The sequence below is a fragment of the Poecilia formosa genome, unplaced genomic scaffold (assembly GCF_000485575.1).
Source record: "Poecilia formosa unplaced genomic scaffold, Poecilia_formosa-5.1.2 Scaffold611, whole genome shotgun sequence".
Classification (NCBI taxonomy): Eukaryota; Metazoa; Chordata; class Actinopteri; order Cyprinodontiformes; family Poeciliidae; genus Poecilia; species Poecilia formosa.
The window spans coordinates 191,907-213,007 of NW_006800550.1; the positions used below are offsets into that span (position 1 = coordinate 191,907).

The following is a 21,101-nucleotide window of genomic DNA, read 5'->3' on the forward strand; positions in this document are numbered from 1 at the left end:
GGTGGCTCGGGTTCCTGAATGCCTTCCTTTCTCGGACATGTCCCACTTGGACGAGACCCGAGGCGAGTAATTGCTTGATATCTTAGGGACACCCATAGACTATATCGATGACAACTTTCATCTCCTGACCAATAAGTCAGGAGACATTGGTGTCACTGTTCAAGATGAAGTAATGTACCCCATCCTGGAAAAGTAGCTTCATGTCTTCATTTCTTTACTCACACTGAGACATATTCTTTGGTTTTGTTGGTTCAGTGAGTAAGAGGTACACATTATTTGTGTGAGAGACGTGTCGATTGCTTCTTCCAGGTTTTTCTAAGTTGTCTCTGTTGTTTTTCTGAAAGCATGGTCAGTCATGTCCAGTCAGTTCAGCGCTGGTAAGTTGCATGTTGTTGCTCAGACCTCTCCTCAGCCTGCAGGGGTAGTTAACAGATGCTGGTAGGAGTGAATCACACAGCAGTGAATATACCACATGTCTGGAATACAATGGACCACTCAGTCCAGACACAATACCCACACATAAACACTCCAAATGTGCCAACTCACTGGCAACTTGGTGTAAGACACACTCTGCTTCCATGATCAAACACACAATATACACATTGGACACACAAACAGAAGGAAAAACAGAGGGGTTGCCCCATCTTTTCTCTGTTATTACGACATTTGCAGATGCCAGACATTTATTGGTTTGTCTGAATCATCTTTCCAATGCCAACTGTGTCATTTGCCCTCTTATTCTGTCACTTGTTTTCTAATGTTACTGGAAGCTCATTTGGACACGCACCCAGACAGCAGTGATTCAGTTAGACATGAAGCCGGGAGATAAACGACAACTTATGCGCGTTGTTGGTTAGATGTTGCTCCGGCTGGAGGATGTGGGGATGCTGGGTGGTCAAGGGGTGGTCACTCTGACGTCTGCCAACCCGGAAAAGACCCGTTTTTACCATCACCCTGGGGGCTCTAAGTCATTTCCAGCCCTGAAAGGAACATTTCACACGTTGGTTAAGAAGGGCGTTTAGTCACCCGCACACTAATGCAGACACACAAACACAATTACAAACTTATTGGACTGCACACAAACAACCAGCAGTCAAACACACAAATGGACACATGTGCACACACTCACAGACGACAGCCTAATTATACACAGAAGTTTCTAAGGCCGTCTCCAAGAGGATATTTACACTTGTATTTATTTGTCTTCTTTCAAATATTCGATTTATTTCTCAGGCTTACTGGAAGTGCATGCTTGCATCTGCCAGGGGAAGCATTTGGGTCCACTTTAGAAATGATATGAGGCCAGACAGACGGGGAGATGAAAGCAGTCACGGTGAAACAAACAAAACACAATGAAATACCATAAAACAGATCAGAATGTGGAGGGAGCAAAAAGGGAAGAGGAGATGAAAAAATGAAAAAAAAAGAGAAGGAGGGAGGAAGGAACAATTTGCTGTAAACGTCTTGGTAGTAAATCGCAACCAAATGGCCTGGAGAATGTGCGGTGCAAGGGAGAAAGTGCAGAGAGAGATCCTTTGCAGTGATGGCTGTACGGATGGATGAGAGAGGGCTGCGTGTGATAATAAACTGTAAAAGGCTTGCCCATCACTTTCCAGGAAGTACAGCATTCAGCAGTCAGCACTGTTAACATGATCTCTGCCAGCGGTGCCTTGCTGAGAACGGGCTGCAATCCGATATCCTTGAATTCAATACAACATGTTGAAATTGAATGAGCGCAAGTTTTTGTTTCTGTGTGAGCATTATGGCCCCTGTCTTCTGCTCAAATTACCACTAACTGTTTCGCAGCAATGAGTCGGCTGGGTCCCGTGGCGAGGTCTCTCCCCCTGAGCTTGGCAACGCACACACACACACACACACTCACAGGGGAGGCCTCAACAGTGGCTAGAGGAGGGCAAAATCCAGCAGCATTTTCTTATTTATGACCTATAAAATGCCGTGTAATGCGGTGGTTAACTTTAATGGGTAATGGGTGAAATCCCTCTTTGTCTTCCTCTTTAATCGCTTCCACAATTGGGGCGACAGTCATTTAAGTCAAATTAAGATGATGTCATTATGTTAAGTCACCACTTGTTGCCACCATCCAGCACTTGACTTTAATTGCGTACAATGTGCAGCATATAGCTTTTGAGAAAGTTATTTCTTGTGTGTCTTAGGCAGGTAACTACTAGGACATACTTTTTCTATACTCTAAGCTGAAGTTTCATACTAACTGTTGATTTCAGATTAATTTTGAGGCATTAAGAAGATTTCAAAAGAAGCCTTTATTTTCCAGCTTTTGAAATTTTGCAACACAAATGTCTACAGATTTCGTTGACATACATAAGGTGTTTAATTATGAAGCAAAATGAAAATTATCCTTTTTTTGACAAGCAAAAATCTGTAAGCTTTTGCAGGCATTTTTATTCAGTCCCTCTGACTCAATATAGTAAGTAAAGTTCTTATATTTGTCCCTTAAACAGGTCTTGACACCTGAGCTCTGGACCTCTGCATCTCCTCCAGAGTCGCTGTTGGATAAGGTTGACAGAGTAAAGAGGGCTGAACATAAATGCGTGGCACGGTTAGATTTTTATTTGAAAACTTTTTCAATCGTTTTCTTTTCACGTCACAAATGTGAGTTACATTGTGTTGATCTAGCTACTTATTATCCAAATGAAAACGTTTGTGGTGGTAAGATGACAAAATATGGAAAAAAATACTTTTGCTGGTGAAAGTTAGCACAACTTATTGTTTCCACCAGATTTTAAGTAACAAAATTTTATGTAGACATTGAAGCTTTCCTGTATTTGCTGTGGTTGTAAAGAAGTTCATCCAGAAGTACAAAACAATGAGGTAGTTTGGGGCCATGCTAAGTTGAGTCAGACCACCAAGAGAGAGAGAGAGAGAGAATGACTCTTGAATGGTTTTCTCAGTGGAAAATATCTTTTCATTCTTCTACCAGTGAGCATCAGCCAGAGTTTGATCTCAGATCTGTTGATCTGAGCAGTTGAAGCTAGATCACAATATGTGGTGATGGACAGATGGATTCATCAAAAGAGCTGCCAAGTATTCTTTGAAAGCAATTTTCAAAACTGCATCAAACAAAAAACTTCCCAGATGGCGGTGTGACACAAACCATATGGCACATCAGGTATAAAAACTGCACACGAGCCCTCAAATATACTTTAAGCAAACATTTTGATGCTTAATCGTAACGGCTTCTTATTGCTCTACACTTGGCTCACGGTTCCTCTCAGGTTTCTGTAATTGATTGACTTCCCTTTGAAGACCACTGTGGTCAATGTGATAAATGTCCTTTTACAAGCTGATTTCACTCTTGCTTTATACAAAAAGAAAATACCCACATATCAATTGACAAAAAAAGCAAAAATAAATAAATAAAATGAAAGGTATGCTTGGCAAAGACCTATTTTTCCAAAATGTATAATAAATAACTTAATTTTAAAAAAAAAATTAAAACAATCAGACGCCACTAAAACAGAGCAAAAGGTTTTTCTTAATTCAGAGGATAAAAGGCTGAAACAAACAAAGGGGAATTTTCACAAAGTAAACTTGGGTCCAGTGAGTAAGACTCAAAAAACCTCTTTCAAGTTGCAAGATATTTAAACTTAGAGGTGAGGCAATTTGTGCAAATTTGAGCTCCACACGTCAACCTTTTGTTTGAGAGAAACAAACCTTTACATGTGAACAGGCTTGAGTTTGTCAGCACGTACCGCATTCTTTCTCACCGTAAGACCTACTTGCTGAACAGGCTTAACAGCTCATTTGATAAAATGAAAGGCACCAGCTGGAACAAACTAGCGCCAGTGTTTTTAAAGTGAAGGGAAGGTTTAATTGAGATGAGCTAGGAGCTTTAAAGTTGTTTTCTAAGACACTTTCACCTTTTGTTTGCAGAGTCTACATGTAATAGACGGCCGTGTTGTTTGACGAGTCGTAGGTTTTTGACTTTTGAGAGAGCGCCACTAAATGATGGGGTCAGATGGAGCCGATCCATCATGCCGCAAATTAGTCAAAGGCAGACTGTGGCAGGTAACATTGATTAGATCACATCTGTGCTCAAAATTTGACAATTTTCTTCTGCAGTTTTTGTTGTAGAGTCTTGGTTTAGGTGACAATATCTCCTAAGTTTTTCCTGTCATTTTTAGTTAGAAAACGTTAATGAAAAAGTTTGGAAAAAATTGGGGAAAAAAAAAAAAAAAAACTTTTTCCACATCGCTTATGCGCATTTCATTATTTGTGTCAAAGTGGTGATGTTTTCTGTGCATTGATTCTAAAGTTCATTTCAGTTTCTAATAAGCATTACCTTATTTTACCACTGCTTCATTAAATTTATTTCTCTGTATGTGTCAAGATATGTGTGAATTATCAACACATCTGTAAAAGAGTTGTATCTAATTAATTAACACCAAAAAAAATCAAATTAAATACTTGTATGAAGCTTTTTAGATAAGTAAGTGCTTTCTCCTGTTCTCTGGCTTGGTTTGCTTTTGCTTTTTTTATGTCAAAGCCTTTTGATACATGCTCATAATCTGCTATAAGATAATATTTAACTTTTTGCAGTTAAAATTTTTTGCAGCTGTACTTCAGACAGTGCACATTATTTTTCAAGGCCAACATGAAGGCCTTTTCCTTGAGTTGAGTTAACAAGATTATAATTATGGGAGGATCAACCTTACCAAGGTTGAAGGTGTTTGTGTTCAAATAAAAAAGTTTAGGTAAATTAACATTTTATTGCAAAAGCAGTGCTGGGTGGCGATTTTAACATACTTCATCTAGTTCCCTGAAATATCTATTTATTTAACGAATATAAATAAATGCAGTTCTCTGATTGTGCTGGCTTTAAGTTATCTGGTGCGTTCTTGGAAGAATCTTTCGACAGACTTGTTTTAATGTAATGCACGTGGATTCGGCATTCTTAGTCCTGCCAAATCACATATGGGGTCACAGCAGTTTCATTGAAGTTGTTGGCTTCAGCAAAACAAAAATAATTTTGATTATATCCAGCTTTCCATTTATTGTCTTCCACTCATCCAACGGTGGGTGTAGAGTAAATTCTGCTACTGGTTTGTGCACCTTGCCTGGTAAACATCCAAAGGGAAGCATTCCCAATGCAAACCAACTAACCTGGAGGAAGAATATCACCTTGTTCATGTTGAGAACCAAGACCTCAGTCTTAGAGGAGCTTTTCATAAGGCTGTTGCGGACTCCAGTGCACGCTGAATGTCATGACGTGGAGAGAGAGCAGAACTGCATCATCTCCAAAAATGAAAACCCCATTCATCACAGATTGATTAATCGTTGACTCGTCTTGGGGGATCTCAAGGCACTTTCAGGCTAGAATTAACATACAGCCCCTCTGACGTGATCACAATCAGCCCCTGCAGTCTCCACTTGGTGGCATGTCTCCAGGAAATCTCCAAAGTCATACGTCAATGAGATGTCCAGAGCAACTCAAACTGACTTCTTCTTTTGATGCGGATGAGTAGTCGCTCTACTCCAAACTGCATACCTTCAGATGACAGAGCTCCTCATCCAATCTCTAGGACTGACACCAGACAACTGGTCATTTATATTCATGCAAATGAATAATTAAGTGGCAGGCAATTATTATTGTTTTGTACTAAATATATTTGACAACTAATTGCTAATGTTCTGCCTAATTTCAATGCACACCAAACTCTCTGAAACTTATTGAAACAACTTGACACTGCCTATGTTTTCCAGTCTCATTTACTCGCATGTTGACCTGTGTTATCTGGTTAAGTTCAATGTACGTACTAGATTTGGTTTGAACCTTTGGTTTGTTTCTAAACCACTTTAAACCCGTCCTTCTGTCAGCGCATACACTGTCCCTTGGACTTGGACATTTTATTATTATCAACAGAACTGACAAAACCTGGACAGAATTTTACGTGGACTAAAGTTTCCTCCAGTTTCTCAGATTTACTGTTGCTTTGTGTGCTGTCCAGCACTCTAATCTTACTTGACAAATCTGTAAAACACATAAGGGCAGAGTAACCGTGGCAACATTAACAACGAGGTCTGTCAGCTCGATTTTTACCTGCACACGACCTTTGTTGGAGCTATGACGAGGACTACGTGACCATTTCTGGGTGTTCTTGGAGCTGCTGTTCCAGCTCTTGTTCTTGTTTTTTTTTTTTTTCCTCCAGTTTTTTCTTCTTCCACTGTGAGAGCATGTTCAAGTGTGCAGTTGAGAGGAAGAGTTGCACCATAAACAGACTTTAAGAAGAGCTCAGTACGTTCTGTTTGTTAAAGAGGCAGAGGTCACCGTTTATCCATACATTGACCTGTGAAAGTAAACACCATATGCATGCTCTCTGATCACCGTTCACTATTCATTAGCTGCCGTGCGCTATGTGTAAGAGTTACGACCACTGAGGTTTCACAGATGTTACATTAGTTTAACTGCTGTGATTTTTTTTAAATTTCTTTTGTTTAAAATTGAAATAGTTAGACAATAATCTCATGTTAAACCTTGAAATTTTGAGACCATACTCATCTTGAGGAATGAATACTTGTGTTTCCATGCTACCTCAAAGAGTGTTTTAACAAGTAAAGGACTGGATGCAATCCTAAATAGCCAGCTAGGGCGATGACAATGCAGACTGGAAGAGGTTAAAAGACAACATGTCAGAGAAATGTGAGGTTACTTTATTCACCACTGACACCTTAAATGAACAATAAAGGAACCTAGACTTCATAGAATCCTCTCAAGGCTAAAGTAATCCCTGTTGCTTACACACCTTTTTTGACCACATGTTTTCCTTCCACTAAACTTCTTTATGCTTGAATACAGCACAGTCAGCTTTTACTCTTCTTGTGGAGGGTAATGATGATGTTATGTTGCAAGTCTTAAGCATTCTCATATTGGTGTGTAGACTAGGGATCCTCAAATCCAGGCCTTGGGGGGCCGGCGTCCTGCAACTTTCAGATGTGTCTCTGCTTCAACACACCTGAGTCAAATAATTATGTCATTAGCTGGACTTTGGGGAGCTTGACAGCACCAACAAGGTAATTCAGCCATTCGGGTTGGTGTGTTGGACCAGATGGAAATATTGTGGCCCCTGAGGCCGGGATTTGAAGATCCCTGGTGTAGCTCATAAAATGATTAGGTGACAAGATTTGTTTTCTATCCAAGACTTTTTAATAGTCTTATGCGCCATTTGAATTCTCTCTTAAACTCAATTATACACTTCATTGTAAGTTATAATCATCAAATTAAGAAAAAAAAAATACTTAAATTAAGGCATATCAGTTTGTTTGTAACAAATTTACAGAACCCGCAAACTGGACACTGACTTGCTTGTTGTTTGATGAGGGTTTTTTTTAGATTTAGTAGATGTTGCTCTTTAGAATATAGTTTGGAAGAGAGGTTAAAGGAAACAAAGTAATTTACTGATTTTACTGCCAGCATAAAACTGGTGTCAGCTTTTGTAGGTGTGCATTACAGTTACTGGATAAGTTGCACCTACCGTCAAAGGCTAAGGAGTTTTATAGATTCTTTGTAGATTTTGATAGTAAGTGGCTCTTCCTTTATTTAGACTGTCTACTAGTACGCTTGAATTGGTACTATTTTCTGAACATATATGTAATCTGTTTGCAAGTATATTTCAGAAATAAGTATAAAACTTTAATACATTAACTAGGTTGATTTATTTTGTCATCTTTTTAGTGTACTGCTATGCAAGACATTGCAGCATGTTGGAACAAATAATGATGCAGATTGCCCTGTTTCTTGTATGCTCCTTGTTGTTGTGGGAACTGGAATAAAAAAATAAAAAATAATAATGTTGGCAAATAAAACCGCCATGAAAATGTATTATTGTACCATGTCATGACCTGATAAATCTCACATTTGACATTTACAACATGCAAAGTACGAAGAGAACGCTTTGTTCAAAATGCCTGGCTATTGAAATGTAACCTTGGCTCCGTGCAGCATAGATCAACTCAGCAGAGTAGACGCATGACTTTTACAGTGGAGCAGTAATTGCTTTAATCCAGGAGGATACTACCACATGCATGCACACGTTTACAAGGGACCCCACACTGTAAAAAGCAAAACAACTGCAGATGGCAGTGTTCCACTACAGCCTTTGAAATCTAGGAGGCAGTTCTTCAAAAGCGTCTAAGTGCGCATCAGCAGACGAAATGCCTTTGAGATTCTGTTGCTCTGCGCTGACATAGATGGTCGTGTCAAATCAGTTAAGTTCAACCCCCTGGACTCAGTGGCTGTTCCAAGTAATCCCACTCCTCTTTTTTACTGTCGTTACTGGGACGACTCCTGATAGATCTCATGTCACTACGACCCAGGCAAAATCTCCAGCGGGAGCCAAGAAAGACGTCTGCCGTACGGAAATCCTCCGGATGGCCATGTGCAGACTTCAGAGGTGGTTGGACATGTCAAATCTCCCAGCTGGATGAAATCTGCTCTCGTATCATTAAAGCCGAGTATGTCTTTAGTAAGACAATGATGAATGTCACAGGCTTGACATGACCAGAGGAATGTCTGGTTATCGGGTAGGCGGCACAAATTATCTCATCTGAGCCGTTTGAGGTCTTATCCTGGATGACATTAATCTTTAGACTTGAACTATTTTGCATGGAAAGAATGACTTCATTTTTAAATGGCACTGTAATCCACTCCCAATTAGAATAGGAACTTTGATGGCAAAGAAAGTATATTTTTCATTTAAAGTAGTTTTAAAAAAATGCTATTTCTATTCTGGGAAAAGCATTTTGAACTCCGACCTTTCATTTCTAAATCGTCCCATTAAGAAATATGGATCAAATTTGTTGTCAGCATATTGAAAGCAAGGAACCAGAAATATCTGTGTTCAAAAAAGCTACACAAATGTGTGAATTTTACTTTACAGATGAACACTTTCACTGTGTATGCTGAAAAGTAATTAAAGATTTAGATTTCCTGTGAACTAATATTTAGCTGTATGACCACTGTCTCTGAGAACTGCTTCTGTGTCGCACAAAGTTGACCAAACTGGATTAAGGTCGGTGGATTGGACTGGCCACAATAACATTAATCTTGTTGGTCTGGAACCAAGACGCTTTTCACTTACTGGTATGTTTGGGGTCACTGTCGAGTTGAAACATTTATTTTGAGGGCCTTTTCAGAAGGCAACACAATCTCCTCAAGTGATCCCTAGTATGTGATAAAGAGGCCCGACACTATAGCGTAAGAAAAAGAAAGTCCCATTGCTTGATGCCATGACCACCCTGTTTCACTGTATTGTGACTTGAATTTCACGTTTGGTGGGTTGTGACAAACAGTCTGCCCCCCCGTTGCTTTATTTCTCTTCTGGCCAGTCATCGTTTATGGCCAAACTGCAACTGCAACCTCTTCACGATGTCATTTGTTCAGCAATAGGACTGCAGGGGTTTTTTTTGTGGATGGCTTGGCTTCATATAGGCATCTTTTATTTTCTGCAGAACTCACAGAACCTGGAGCTAATCCTGGCCTGAGCCGTTACCGTTTTTGGCTTTTCTTCCACTCAGTCGTCTGCTACGCCTTTCTGGTTTTGGCCTATCGTTTTCTGAACTTTTTATACCGATTCCCCTTTGCAATCAACTTTTTCAATTAAAGCACGCCTTTCTTCTTGATAATGTGCAGAACGATCCATTTCACTGAAATTTTCTGAGTAATTCAGTACCCCTTACCGGTATAGTGGCATTTCACAACACGTTGTCCTAAGGCGCTTTACAAAAAGAGGAGTCAGTTCAGGAGAGCCTCTGCAGCCAGAATGTCCTACATACAGAATGAATGACGCTGCCACTGACTGAACTCCACTTTGATTCAGTTTTGAGCATTTCTTGTCCAGTTAAGGATTCTCTGACAGAATCAGCAGCAAAAGATCTGACTGTGCAACTTTCTATTCAGTTCTGTGTTTTCATGCTGATTGTTTCATTTTCTATCAGATATTTCGACTTTTTGCTGATTTGATTCTCTGTCCTCCGAGATTATTTTTTATTTTATTTAATCTTGTTAAAAGCACATGACAGTAAAGTGACATCACATAAAAGATAAAGCCAGTCTGTTGATCCACGTGATTCTTGTGCGTTTATTTCCCAGGAGATCTCTGAAGCTAAAGTCCAAAATCTGGCAAACCAAACAAACTTATCTGCTCAAGGGCAACATTTGCTAAGCAAAGGTTTTTGCTCCCTGCTTGGAAACTTGATTCACTTGAAAGTGGCTGCTGTCGAAATGTGAGCACGAGTTTTGTGCTTGTGCATGGACATATGTAAGCATGTCATGTCCCTGAGTGCAGGAATGTAAGTATGTCTGCAGGTATGCACGTACATGCATCCTAGGTCTTTAAGTGTGCTGCATTGTTCACAACAAGACAGAAAGGAAAGGGATTTTGGAGGTGAAGGGGTTTTTTTAGCAATAAAATTGTCCATTAGTGTCTTAAAACTCTTGTTTCTCAGTATTGTTTCAGCTGTTGGCTATTGTTTGTTGCATCCACACTTTACATATTACTCAATAAAGTGATTAATTTTCACAATATTTCATTTGACTTTAGATTTAGTAACAATTTATTGTTAATGTTGCTTTGTAAAGTTCTGCACAGCATTGTTCTTATTCAGCAAAAGAACTGTGCCATTTCTGAAATGATTTTTGATGTCAATGAGTTTTATTTTCTAAATAAAAGTTTTTGAGACTATAAAGGTCAAAGTCTATCCAACTGGGAGGGATGCTGAAGTGTGGGCAATTGAGGTGGTTTATCAGCAGGATGTTAGCAGAATGACTTCCTGGAGCTTATTATCATGTAATCTGTTCAACTTTTCACTTTTCTGCTTGGTTGCCTGTTTTTCACAATCTGCACATGGATAGGATCTTGCAATGTGAGCCCGAAAATGTCCACTTTAAAGTAAGGAAAAATGTTTATGGTCTGTTTCAGAGGGTTTTGCTTCAAAAACATTAATGAAAACTTTGGACTGGAAATATTCCTTTTAAGTAAAAATAATTCTTCTCCACTAGAAACTGACTGGAGGCTGGTGTACCTCAAAGTATTCTAATATATTAAGACATACCTGCAGAACAATGTGTGGCTAGGGTTATGTATATGTATATGTATGTATGTATATATGAGGGTCAATTAAATGATAAAACATGAGGTAAAGTAAGTTAATTTGTGTATATTAATTGTATTGAATTATTTATTAAGATATTTATATAGTTCTGCTTTTATTTTTAATTCTGTTCATTTCTGTCCTCTGTGCCTCATTGGTTGGAAAGCCATGGGCCTGTGTAGGTGGAGCTTAAAGTTCACCATATGGTGACAACAGGGACTCACAGTGGGAATATCAGCTGAGGCAGAGAGGGAGGGGAGAAATGGAGATGCCAGGATGAATGACAGAAGAGAAAAGCAGAGGGATGGGGCCTCAACCCTTAGATCCCTGGAAGACTGTTCATGTTTTTTCTGCAGTGTCTTTGCGCTCCTACAGATATGATCTACACAGGACCCACGGACCAGGAGAGGTTCTCTCTGCTGGCGTTTGGACTGTGTTGAGAGAGGAAAGTACCGCTTCTACCAGATATACTGAGGAAAAGTTATTTTTATTGTTTCCACAGAGAGGAGCAGTGCAGGAAGATGAAGGATGTTAGTGATCCCGACATGGGGGTCCGGAGAACATGTTCCTTTGATCAGACTGTGAGGATCTGGAGCTGCTGGAAGGTTTTCCTTCTGCTGATCTGTTTGTTCCACAGCAGCCTGAGCTCCCTGCTGGACTGCCCGCCTACCTGCACCTGCTCTTCCACCGAGATCTACTGCAACAAGTCGGACAACAGCAGCATTTCTCAGCTGCTGTCTTTCCACATGGCAGGCGCGGAGAATATGAGTGAGAGCATCGTGGACCTTTTCCAGAACATCACCAGCATGTAAGAATTCTTTTAGACCCAATTCACCAGCAACAGATCGTAACTCTGTCTGTGTTTATTTACATCTTCATAAACAGGAGAAAGAAAAGTTGAGTTTGTAGGAGTTTACTAAATCACATAAAATGTTTTCACATTTAATCAATTTGATCTCATTAGGGTGAAATAAAAAGTTAATGTTGAGAAATCCTTTATTTTCAAATATCACTAAATTTTTTAATTACTCTGCTGATGGTGAGAAAAACACCAACTAAAGGAAACCAAAGCCAGGATGCTATCCAATGTCTTCTCTGCTTTTCAAAGGAATCTTAGTATTAGCCTAACATGGCTGCTGCTAGTTTGCCAGTCTCTCATTTCATTTGGAGAAACATTTTTAGGCTTATATTTCTTTTCATGAAAAGCATAAAAAGAAACTAAAGTAAAGCTTTTACTCCTATGTTGCAATTTATTATCACAACAGTTAAAAGAAAAGGACAACAAACTGAAGTCTTTCAGCTGTGCAGATAATCAAAGGATTATTTCCCAGTTTTGACCTCCATGTTTTCCACAAAACTCTCCGTTTGACTGCACTGGTATGCCTACCTTTTATTTCTTTGGCCTTTTTAATACTGAATATTACCTTCTATAACTGCATCTTATTCACTGGGAAATATATATTCTGTTATTTCTTAAGGCTGCTATTAAAGAATCTCACAAAGGAGACCAATACTAGTCCAATACAGCACCAAACAATCAGACTTTTGAACTTTTTGTTGAAGAGTCATCACTAAATGATTGTTACACGGGAAACAATATTTTGCTTTTATATTAAAAAACTTTCAAAGTTTGTTTTCAAAATGTCCTTCATGTAATATAAAAAGAAACAAGGTACATTTAAAAAATATAATTGAAGGAATTATTTTACTGGCAAAATATTTTGGTTTTCTCTATCGGTGCATGTTCTTTCTAGCTTTGCAGGAACCACAGACCATAGAACCGGATCGGGCCAATGCAGAGTTCTGCTCAGATAGAACCTCTCAACCTAACTTGAATCTGACCTCTGGGTTGCTGTTTTCTATTGCATTGGACACTCACTTTGACTTTTTTATTAATTAAAAACGGTAAAAATTCAAAGAGGTTATGCTACCAATAATAAAGCATACCAAAAGGATGCTACAGAGGAAGTGTTGAATCAGACTGTGGTGACAGCTGAAAATGTAGAGAATTTTATTCTATTGCAACAGATCTGGGGTAGGCAACTATAAATTCTAGGAGATTATTTTCTATATGTATATAGTACTTAATGTAAAGTCCCAAAAGGCGTTTTGAAATTATTATTTTTTTAATTAATTTAATGTAAAATGTCCATTTCAATTTACATTATTGACATTAATAAAGTGAATCAAGCTTATTAAGTCGTTTTCAAAATCCAACATGCAAAAAAAGTAATGACTGGATTGTGTGTTTGTTTATTGAGAACCACTTTCCTTCATTAATTCATTAATGAATCACATCGACAGCAAAGGCCAGATCTGCTGTCGTTGTTGCACTTCTTTTCACAAAACTCCTGAGTCTCTGCATCCAAGCCCCAAAGTGTTTTAGTAACCTTGTCCAGCCAGAGTCGTCTCTGAATTGCAGAGCCGATAAGCCGGTTTGGATTTTCGGGTAGCCTCTGTTCTCCATCAGTCTCCTCCAACAGTGAAACAAACTGCGATTCAGATCTTTTACCCTGATGAAATGACATATTTTAGTTAGCATCAACAGCATGGTTCATTTAAAGACTCACCTGCACAACATCTCTTGATGAATGATTCAATGCAAGAGGTTATGTTCTTGATACATTTAAATTGACTTAATTGACATTGATCTAAAGTCCAGAATTTGTCCCCGTCCAAACTGGACAGCCATCAGTGGTAACATCTACCAGTTTGTCCAATTTTAGTCCCACATCTCCATGGATACATTAACCACTGTGAACAAATCACTCCCTGTTATAGTGCCTTTCATTGGCCACATAGCTGTCAGATGCTTTGGTAAGTGTTTTGTTAATAAACAAACAAAGATAAGTATATAACATCCTGCTGCTGCAATGTTGGATGACTGGAGCTTTATGAAAACATCTTCATTGTTTTCTCAGTAGCTAGCCAGTCTTCTGATGCTCATGTATGCTCTGTATCGCTCAACCCATGTACTTCTTTCTCTCTGTGTTTACTTTCATAATGGTAGTAGATGAAGTTGTAATCTTGAAACACCTCTAAGCTCAAGGACAGATTTCAGCAAAATAAAGATCTATGTTAAAGTCTAGGCCAGGTGTGGGCAACTCCAGGCCTCAAGGGCTGGTCTCCTGCAACTTTTATGTGTGTCTCTACTTCAACACACCTGAGTCAAATAATGAGGTCGTTAGCAGGACTCTGTAGAACTTGACTGCACTTAGGAGGTGTTTCAGTAGTTGGATTCAAGTGTGTTGGACCAGAGAGACATCTAAGAGTTGCAGGACACCAGCCCTGGTCTAGGCCTCGCTATGGATCAGGTCCAACTAAAAATCCTCTTCTGTACAAAACTCTACATTCCATGTCTAAAATTTTTAGCCGATATATGTAATTACCCAGGGTTAAGCTAACTTCTTCAAAGCGATTCAGCACATTTGCTGGGCCACATAAGTCCACTGACGACATCAAGAAAGCAGTAGTAGCCTTCAAAATAAAAGTACTTCTCACACCTTTATCAGATTAATAGGATTTACACTTTTCTTACAAACTCATGCCAAAGGTTGTGTGTGGGCTGACAACCTTTGGATGGATGGTGCCTGTAAAATGTCCAGGTCTACCACAGATAATGTATTTAGTATACGTCGACATACCGTCATTGCTGTGACCCATAATGAGCTGATTACGATGCTGGACACACACCAACAGTTATGTTATTTTAATGCTCACATAATTAATACGGAAATAATACATCATAGATTAAAACATGTCAAGCTCACCACTGCTGTTCATATACTGCTAAAGGACCATTGTCACCTGCAGTATGAGAACAGTGCTTCTGTACTGGATGCATACTTCAGTGTTTTATAGGTTATTGTTAATTTGGAAAAAAGATATTAGAGGATGGACGGATCAGAAAGAGTTTTCATCATGGTCACATGATTTGGGGAACAAATAACTTATAAACAGCCTTTCTTTTAGACATCATATTCATTACTGATGTGTATGATCCTGCAGTCATAGAGGTAAAGATGTTTCTCCAGTTCACACATATATAAATTAATAATCAGACTAGCTGCTTTTGGTTGAAGGTTAAGTAGGAACTGTAACATTTGTCGGTATAATAGATTTCTCTAATACATCAGTAGGTTGGCAGCAGATTTAAGACATCATATTTAAGAGATTACATATCTTAGTGTAGGGTCAGCAGTCCACTTTTCTATTTTCACAGAACCTCTCCTTGGAAAAATAATTATCTTTTTAATTAATAAATTAGCTGCTAAAGATAATTATCAAGTAAAACTTTAACTATTGTTGATCAAATGTGAAAAATAAATAAATACCAATAACCAATAATGACTACTTCTGCCACCTTATAAATGAAGTTCAATCTGGAGAGACTCAGACAGAGAAAGAAAGCGATTTAAAAAAGTTTAATGACAGATAAACATTAAAGTCATTTGGCGTTTAGGCCCCGGCCAAGGACGTCGAGCTGGAACTTCAATAAGCTTGATAAACATTCCTGATGCTGCATAGGAATGTAGTCCCCCCGGGGCCTATACTGGTGGCGGAGGTCGAAGAAGGATGTGGGCTGAAGAGCCGGGAGCTGAAGGTGGAGATGGGGCGGAGGTGGGTTGATTGCAGCTGGTAAGTGGAGGAGGCCATGGATGAAGGTCCTTATCAACTGGAGCTTTGTCGATGATTGGCCATGGCGTGGCTTGATCCAGCGCTGATAGGTCCAGGGTGATGAGAGAGAGGTGCTGATTGATGAGGCAGGTGAGGCTAAAGAGTCTTCCAGATTGAATTTGGGCCAAAGCTTCATTTGCCATTTAATGTTATTAGTAATTAGTCTTGTTATGTCATTTCACATGAAGAGCATTAGTTTCAGTAGAGCTCAGTTATACGTATGGTCAATTTAATGACTGTTTAAAGTCATGAATTTATTGAGCATTAAATGCAGGTTTCCTGCAGAGTTGAGTATCTGTCTCTCATGCTCCCTCTCTCTCTTTCTTTGTTTCTCAGGTTGATTTTTACACCAACACTGCACATCATTGGGAGGCATTTTACTCTTACTGTTGTTGAATTAACCCCTATAAGGTCCACATGCTCCAACACTGTTTATTTGACACTTTACTGGATTTTACTGTGTAGTTACACAGTAAAATTAACACATTATTAATTCCACACATAATGTACAGATCCTACATTCCTGATTGCCATAATGATAATCGGAGGAAACCTAGTTAAGTTTTACATATACTTTATTTTTGGCATTAAGAAAACTGTATGGAACTGAAGTAGTTCAGCTGTGATTTTGGTTTTGCTCCCAGTCTAAAGTCATATGTGATTCTGCTGAACAGGTTAGTCCAACCCAAAGTCAATGCTGCCATCTGACCTTCACATGGCTGTGCTGCTAGTTGCTGCAAAAAAACTTAATTACTTCATGTTTATTTTGATAGTATTTTTGGAACCAGTTTGACTAACCTTATTACCATGCTTTTTGTAAGCAAGTCTGTCTGCGTGTGAACCTACAATATAACTCCTGTTAATGCATTTCTAACAGCTTTCAACCAAAGACATTATGACAAGAAATCAATATATGTGGATCAATCCTTTCCTAATGTCAAATTTAAAATGTATCTATTATAAAAATGAAGAAAAAAATCAATATGTCCTGTCTTTAATGCATTAATTATGTCAGAGAACTTCAGTCATATATGAACTCATAGATTCCAGATAAATCTGGGCTGTTTAATGTATCAGTGCTTGAGGCCTACAGCACTGTTAGCTTTTAATGTTGTACCTCCTTTATCACAGGAACAAACTTGAATCAGGGCAAAAAATTATTTCTCTGGTTTGGGTGTTGAAGCATTTAATGATCTTATTTCATTTAACAATTATCAGCAAGTTTATTTTAAAATTGATGAACAATTAGCATTATTAACTACAGTACATCAGTCCTTAGGATTCTGTAATCTGTTACACACCATGTTTGGGAATAATACCTATTTGTTTCTCCTTCTCCTTAGTGTCAGTTTTAGCAGTTTTTAATATTATTAATGTTTTAATTGTCTATATTATCTTGTATGTAGTATGAATTTATGGTGCATTTATTTATGTATCAGGGTCTGGACTTTAACTTGTTCATTGCAATTATTTAATTATGATTTTAATGTGTCCTAACACAATTAAACACTTTTTTTACATACAAAATCCTGAGCCATAACCTTTGTATTCATACCTCTAAAGCTGACACACAAGTGTCTGAAAAACTATATTGTTGTTTAAGTTCATCAAAAAGGACTTAGCCTATCAGCGCTGCTATTCTAGTGTAAAATAGCATCTCAACTCTAAACAGCAACACAGATATTCCGCATCCACAGTCCCCATTTCTGAAGTTTTATTTTTTTCAAAAAAGTAAAAAAAAAAAAAAAAAAGATGAATCAGGGGTTCCTGCACCATTTAAAAGAGATATAATAGCACTATGCACCACTATGATGGTTAAATAACCTAAATAACTCAATAAGAACAAATATCTTTGTTGTTGAGCTCATTTTCTCTTTGTTAATAATAATTTGTTAATAATAATTATTATATTATTATAATTATTATCCTAATAGTATAATATATTATACTATTATAATATGTTATACTATTATAATAATTATAATAATATAATTATAATAATGATTATAATTATATAATTATTATAATAATTATATAATAATACCTAGAATTAGTTTTCAGAATCTAGAATTTCTTCTATTTCTGGATTTTTAAGTGAATGACAGGAAGTTTTTACTTTCTCTTAGTTAAATGTTGTGGTTTTTCCCTGCAGATACCTTGATAACTGGACAGGTCTGAAAGCACTGAAAGATGTGGACATGGAGCTGTACCCTGGGCTACAGAGACTGTGAGTACTAAAGTATTTGTACACATGTTTCCGTATGCAGAATAACATTGTTTGTGTTTTAAATAAATCCCCAGCTGGCCATAAAAATATTTTTGCCTCCATTCATCTGGTTCATTGCCAGCAGTTGCAATGCATTTTTTTTGAAAGTGAGCTTGATGAAAAGACCTCCCAAAAAATATTTAAAAAATGAAAAATAAACCTCAAATATTGTCTTTAGAAGATTTTCATTAAATGTTAAACTATGTGACAATTAGCTCCTTTTAAAAAATGATAAAGTTTGAAAATTGTTGAGATTTCAGTGATGGTAAATTCCAGCCATGGTATCCTCTTTCAGTAGGAGGGCTTTACCTTTCAGGACAAACTAAAATTAACCTTCTAGGACCAAGTCAAAAGTATTTATTATCAATATAAATGTTATATCTCTGAAGACAGATATTCATCAGAGATATCAGATATTGGAATATGGTCTCATGGTTACATTCCATCCAGCCTGCCAAATTTACCAAACGTGATGTTAAGAAATTTTTTTTGCCAACAGCCATCAGCATCTTCGATAACTCTGAAGAATCTAAATTAATGAGTTACAACAACATTTAATTTCTCTTTGGGATTAATAAAGTATTTTTCAATATGAATTTGAATTGAATTGAAGTAACTTGGCCATCTGCTCGTGTTCCAGATGTCCTGAGGTTCATTCAGATGAGCCTCCGAAAGCTGAACCTGTGCTGGTGTTTCTGTTTAGACAGAAGAGTCGTTCTCCTGGGAGCCTAAAGGAGCCATGATAGTTTAGGTTTTTAACATTACTTCATAATTTCTAACATTTAACATGCTAGCTGAGGCCAATCAAGCCTGAGATAAACCCTTTGGAGTGTTTATTGTATTAACACGTGTGTGATCTGTCTTCTCCCTTTTTTCAAATGTGTGTTTAACAGAACTATCACCCGAAGCAGCCTGCACACACTCCATCCTCGGGTTTTCTCCAAAAACCTTAATTTGCGCTACATGTGAGTCCACAAAGTCCTGCTGTGCCTTCTGAACTTTGGAGCAACACAATGCTTCATTTCAGTGACGCGTCAGTATTTCTGAGCTTTGCAAATGTATTTCATCTCCTCAAACTTGTCCGCATTTGTAAAATTTCCTCCACAAACTTATGAGCCAGACCAACATAACAAGTGCGCAATTGTAAAGTGGAAAAAAGTGACTGAGTAACATCTAAAATTTCTGCCCCCTTTCTGTGAAACCCTTAAATAACATTCAGTCCAACCATTTGCCTTCAGACGTCCCCTGAGCAGCAAACAGTAAATTACTGAACAATCCAATGGAAATACCATATTTTCCGCACTATCATGCACACCGGATTATAAGGTGCACCTTCAATGAATGGCCTATTTTAAAACTGTTTTCATATATAAGGTGCACCGCATTATAAGGCGCATAGAATAGACTCCATAGTAAAGGCTGGAGTTACGTTATGCATCCACTAGATGAAGCTGCACTGAAGGATGAATGTCTAAATCCACTTTGTTGACATACAGAATGTCAACAAAACAGTCCGACTCCGGTCGGCGAGGAGAGCATTCCGCGACTGGGCCGGAGCGTGGCCAGACAATGGTCACCCTTCTCCATTCGCGCACAGCATGTTCGTGGAGAACGTGATGGTAAATGACCTGCAGACAACCTAATTATAGACAGTCAGTAGGTAGATAGGTCAGTCAAACTTTATTAACAAACCAGCATTCTGACAACTATCCCAGCATGCATCGTGTGCTTCTTCTTCTACGGGCGAAAATGAAGTCGGCGGCTGCTTACCGTAGATGCTAGACCTGTTGTGGCTTAATATTGGTCCATTATATATAAGGCGCACCGGATTATAAGGCGCACTGTCGGCTTTTGAGGAAATTGAAGGTTTTTAGGTGCGCCTTATAGTGCAGAAAATATGGTAATTATCAGAGATCAAAGCAATATTCTGTTTTTATTTATGATATTTTTCTCTTTTTGTTCTCTAAATATTAACTTTCGAATTTCTGCCATATGCACCTTTTCGGTCTCTGCCTTTCTGTCGATTTCTCCCTTAGAAACCTGTCTATGAACCCCATGTTGAAGACTCTGTCCTGGCATGTCTTTGAACATCTGCAGCTAACAGAACTGTAAGTCAGCCCTGGATTTGTTTTTTTCACTGACCTGTTGTTAGTACACCTCTAGGTGTATCTGCATGACAATAGTTTCTCTCTCCAATTCAATCCTCCTGCCTTATAAGTTAGTAGGTGGATGAATACAGGCGTACAAAAATGTAGTCAGAAAAAATATTTTCCCATTTTATTTCAGACTTATCCTGCTGACTTATCCTTGACAAAATATTTCAGACAGTGTTGGGTCAAGACCACCTAACCCGAGACCAAGACAAGACCAACACCAGAGTGTATCGAGACCGAGACAAGACCAAGACTTTTTGGGTCTGAGACCAAGTCAAGACCAAGACCGAGGGAAGTCAAGACCGAGTCAAGACCAAGACCAGTGCCCCATGCTACATGATACGATAAAATGTGAAATATGATCAAAATTACTTCTCAAATTGATCTGAAACATCCATATTCCCATAAAAACACCTAGATATTAAATACTTAATAAATTTAACCAATATTAAAATGGCTTCCATCTCTGTGCTACAATCTGCAGTGGTCTCGTGCCATCCCTAAAAAGATCCATGTCCATGTTGCTCATGTCAGAGCAACATGGACAAACCAACATGTTTTGTTATCCGCTATCTTGACCGACAACATAAAAAAAATCGGTCATGTACTATTTTTATCCGTGAAATTAGAATCATATTAACATCGGCTATTTAGCCGCATTTTATGCGGTTTAGTTAATATTCACTGTGAATCCAGATCCCATCACAAATTAACCACTGACTGAGGCCCCAATAACTTTTAATAAATTGAATTAAGCAACTTCACTCACCCGCTGGGATCTGAACGCACTTCCTCCTGGTCCCCCTCTGCAGAAAAATCTGCGCTAATTTAACAGTCAGTCGGATCTGTCTGCTCCAATCAGATCAACTGACCTCTGT

The 21,101-nt window shown here is 38.3% G+C and overlaps 1 protein-coding gene and 1 long non-coding RNA gene across 3 annotated transcripts in view; one reads left to right on the plus strand and one right to left on the minus strand.

The window, feature by feature from the left end:
• The window catches only part of LOC107834405 (uncharacterized), a 13,236-nt gene extending 11,028 nt beyond the window's left edge, over window positions 1–2,208 (minus strand). The window contains exon 1 of the long non-coding RNA XR_001660196.1: window positions 2,193–2,208. This is a non-coding gene — a long non-coding RNA (uncharacterized LOC107834405). The remainder of the gene's footprint in view (window positions 1–2,192) is intronic.
• A 9,174-nt stretch (window positions 2,209–11,382) lies between these two features.
• Window positions 11,383–21,101, plus strand: part of LOC103130161 (NT-3 growth factor receptor-like) — a 42,712-nt gene continuing 32,993 nt past the window's right edge. For both annotated transcript variants that reach the window (XM_016665717.1, XM_016665719.1), the window contains exons 1-4: window positions 11,383–11,935; window positions 17,957–18,031; window positions 18,964–19,035; window positions 20,107–20,178. In XM_016665717.1, the coding sequence (XP_016521203.1) occupies window positions 11,649–11,935; window positions 17,957–18,031; window positions 18,964–19,035; window positions 20,107–20,178 (506 nt within the window). In that variant the 5' untranslated portion in view covers window positions 11,383–11,648. The remainder of the gene's footprint in view (window positions 11,936–17,956; window positions 18,032–18,963; window positions 19,036–20,106; window positions 20,179–21,101) is intronic.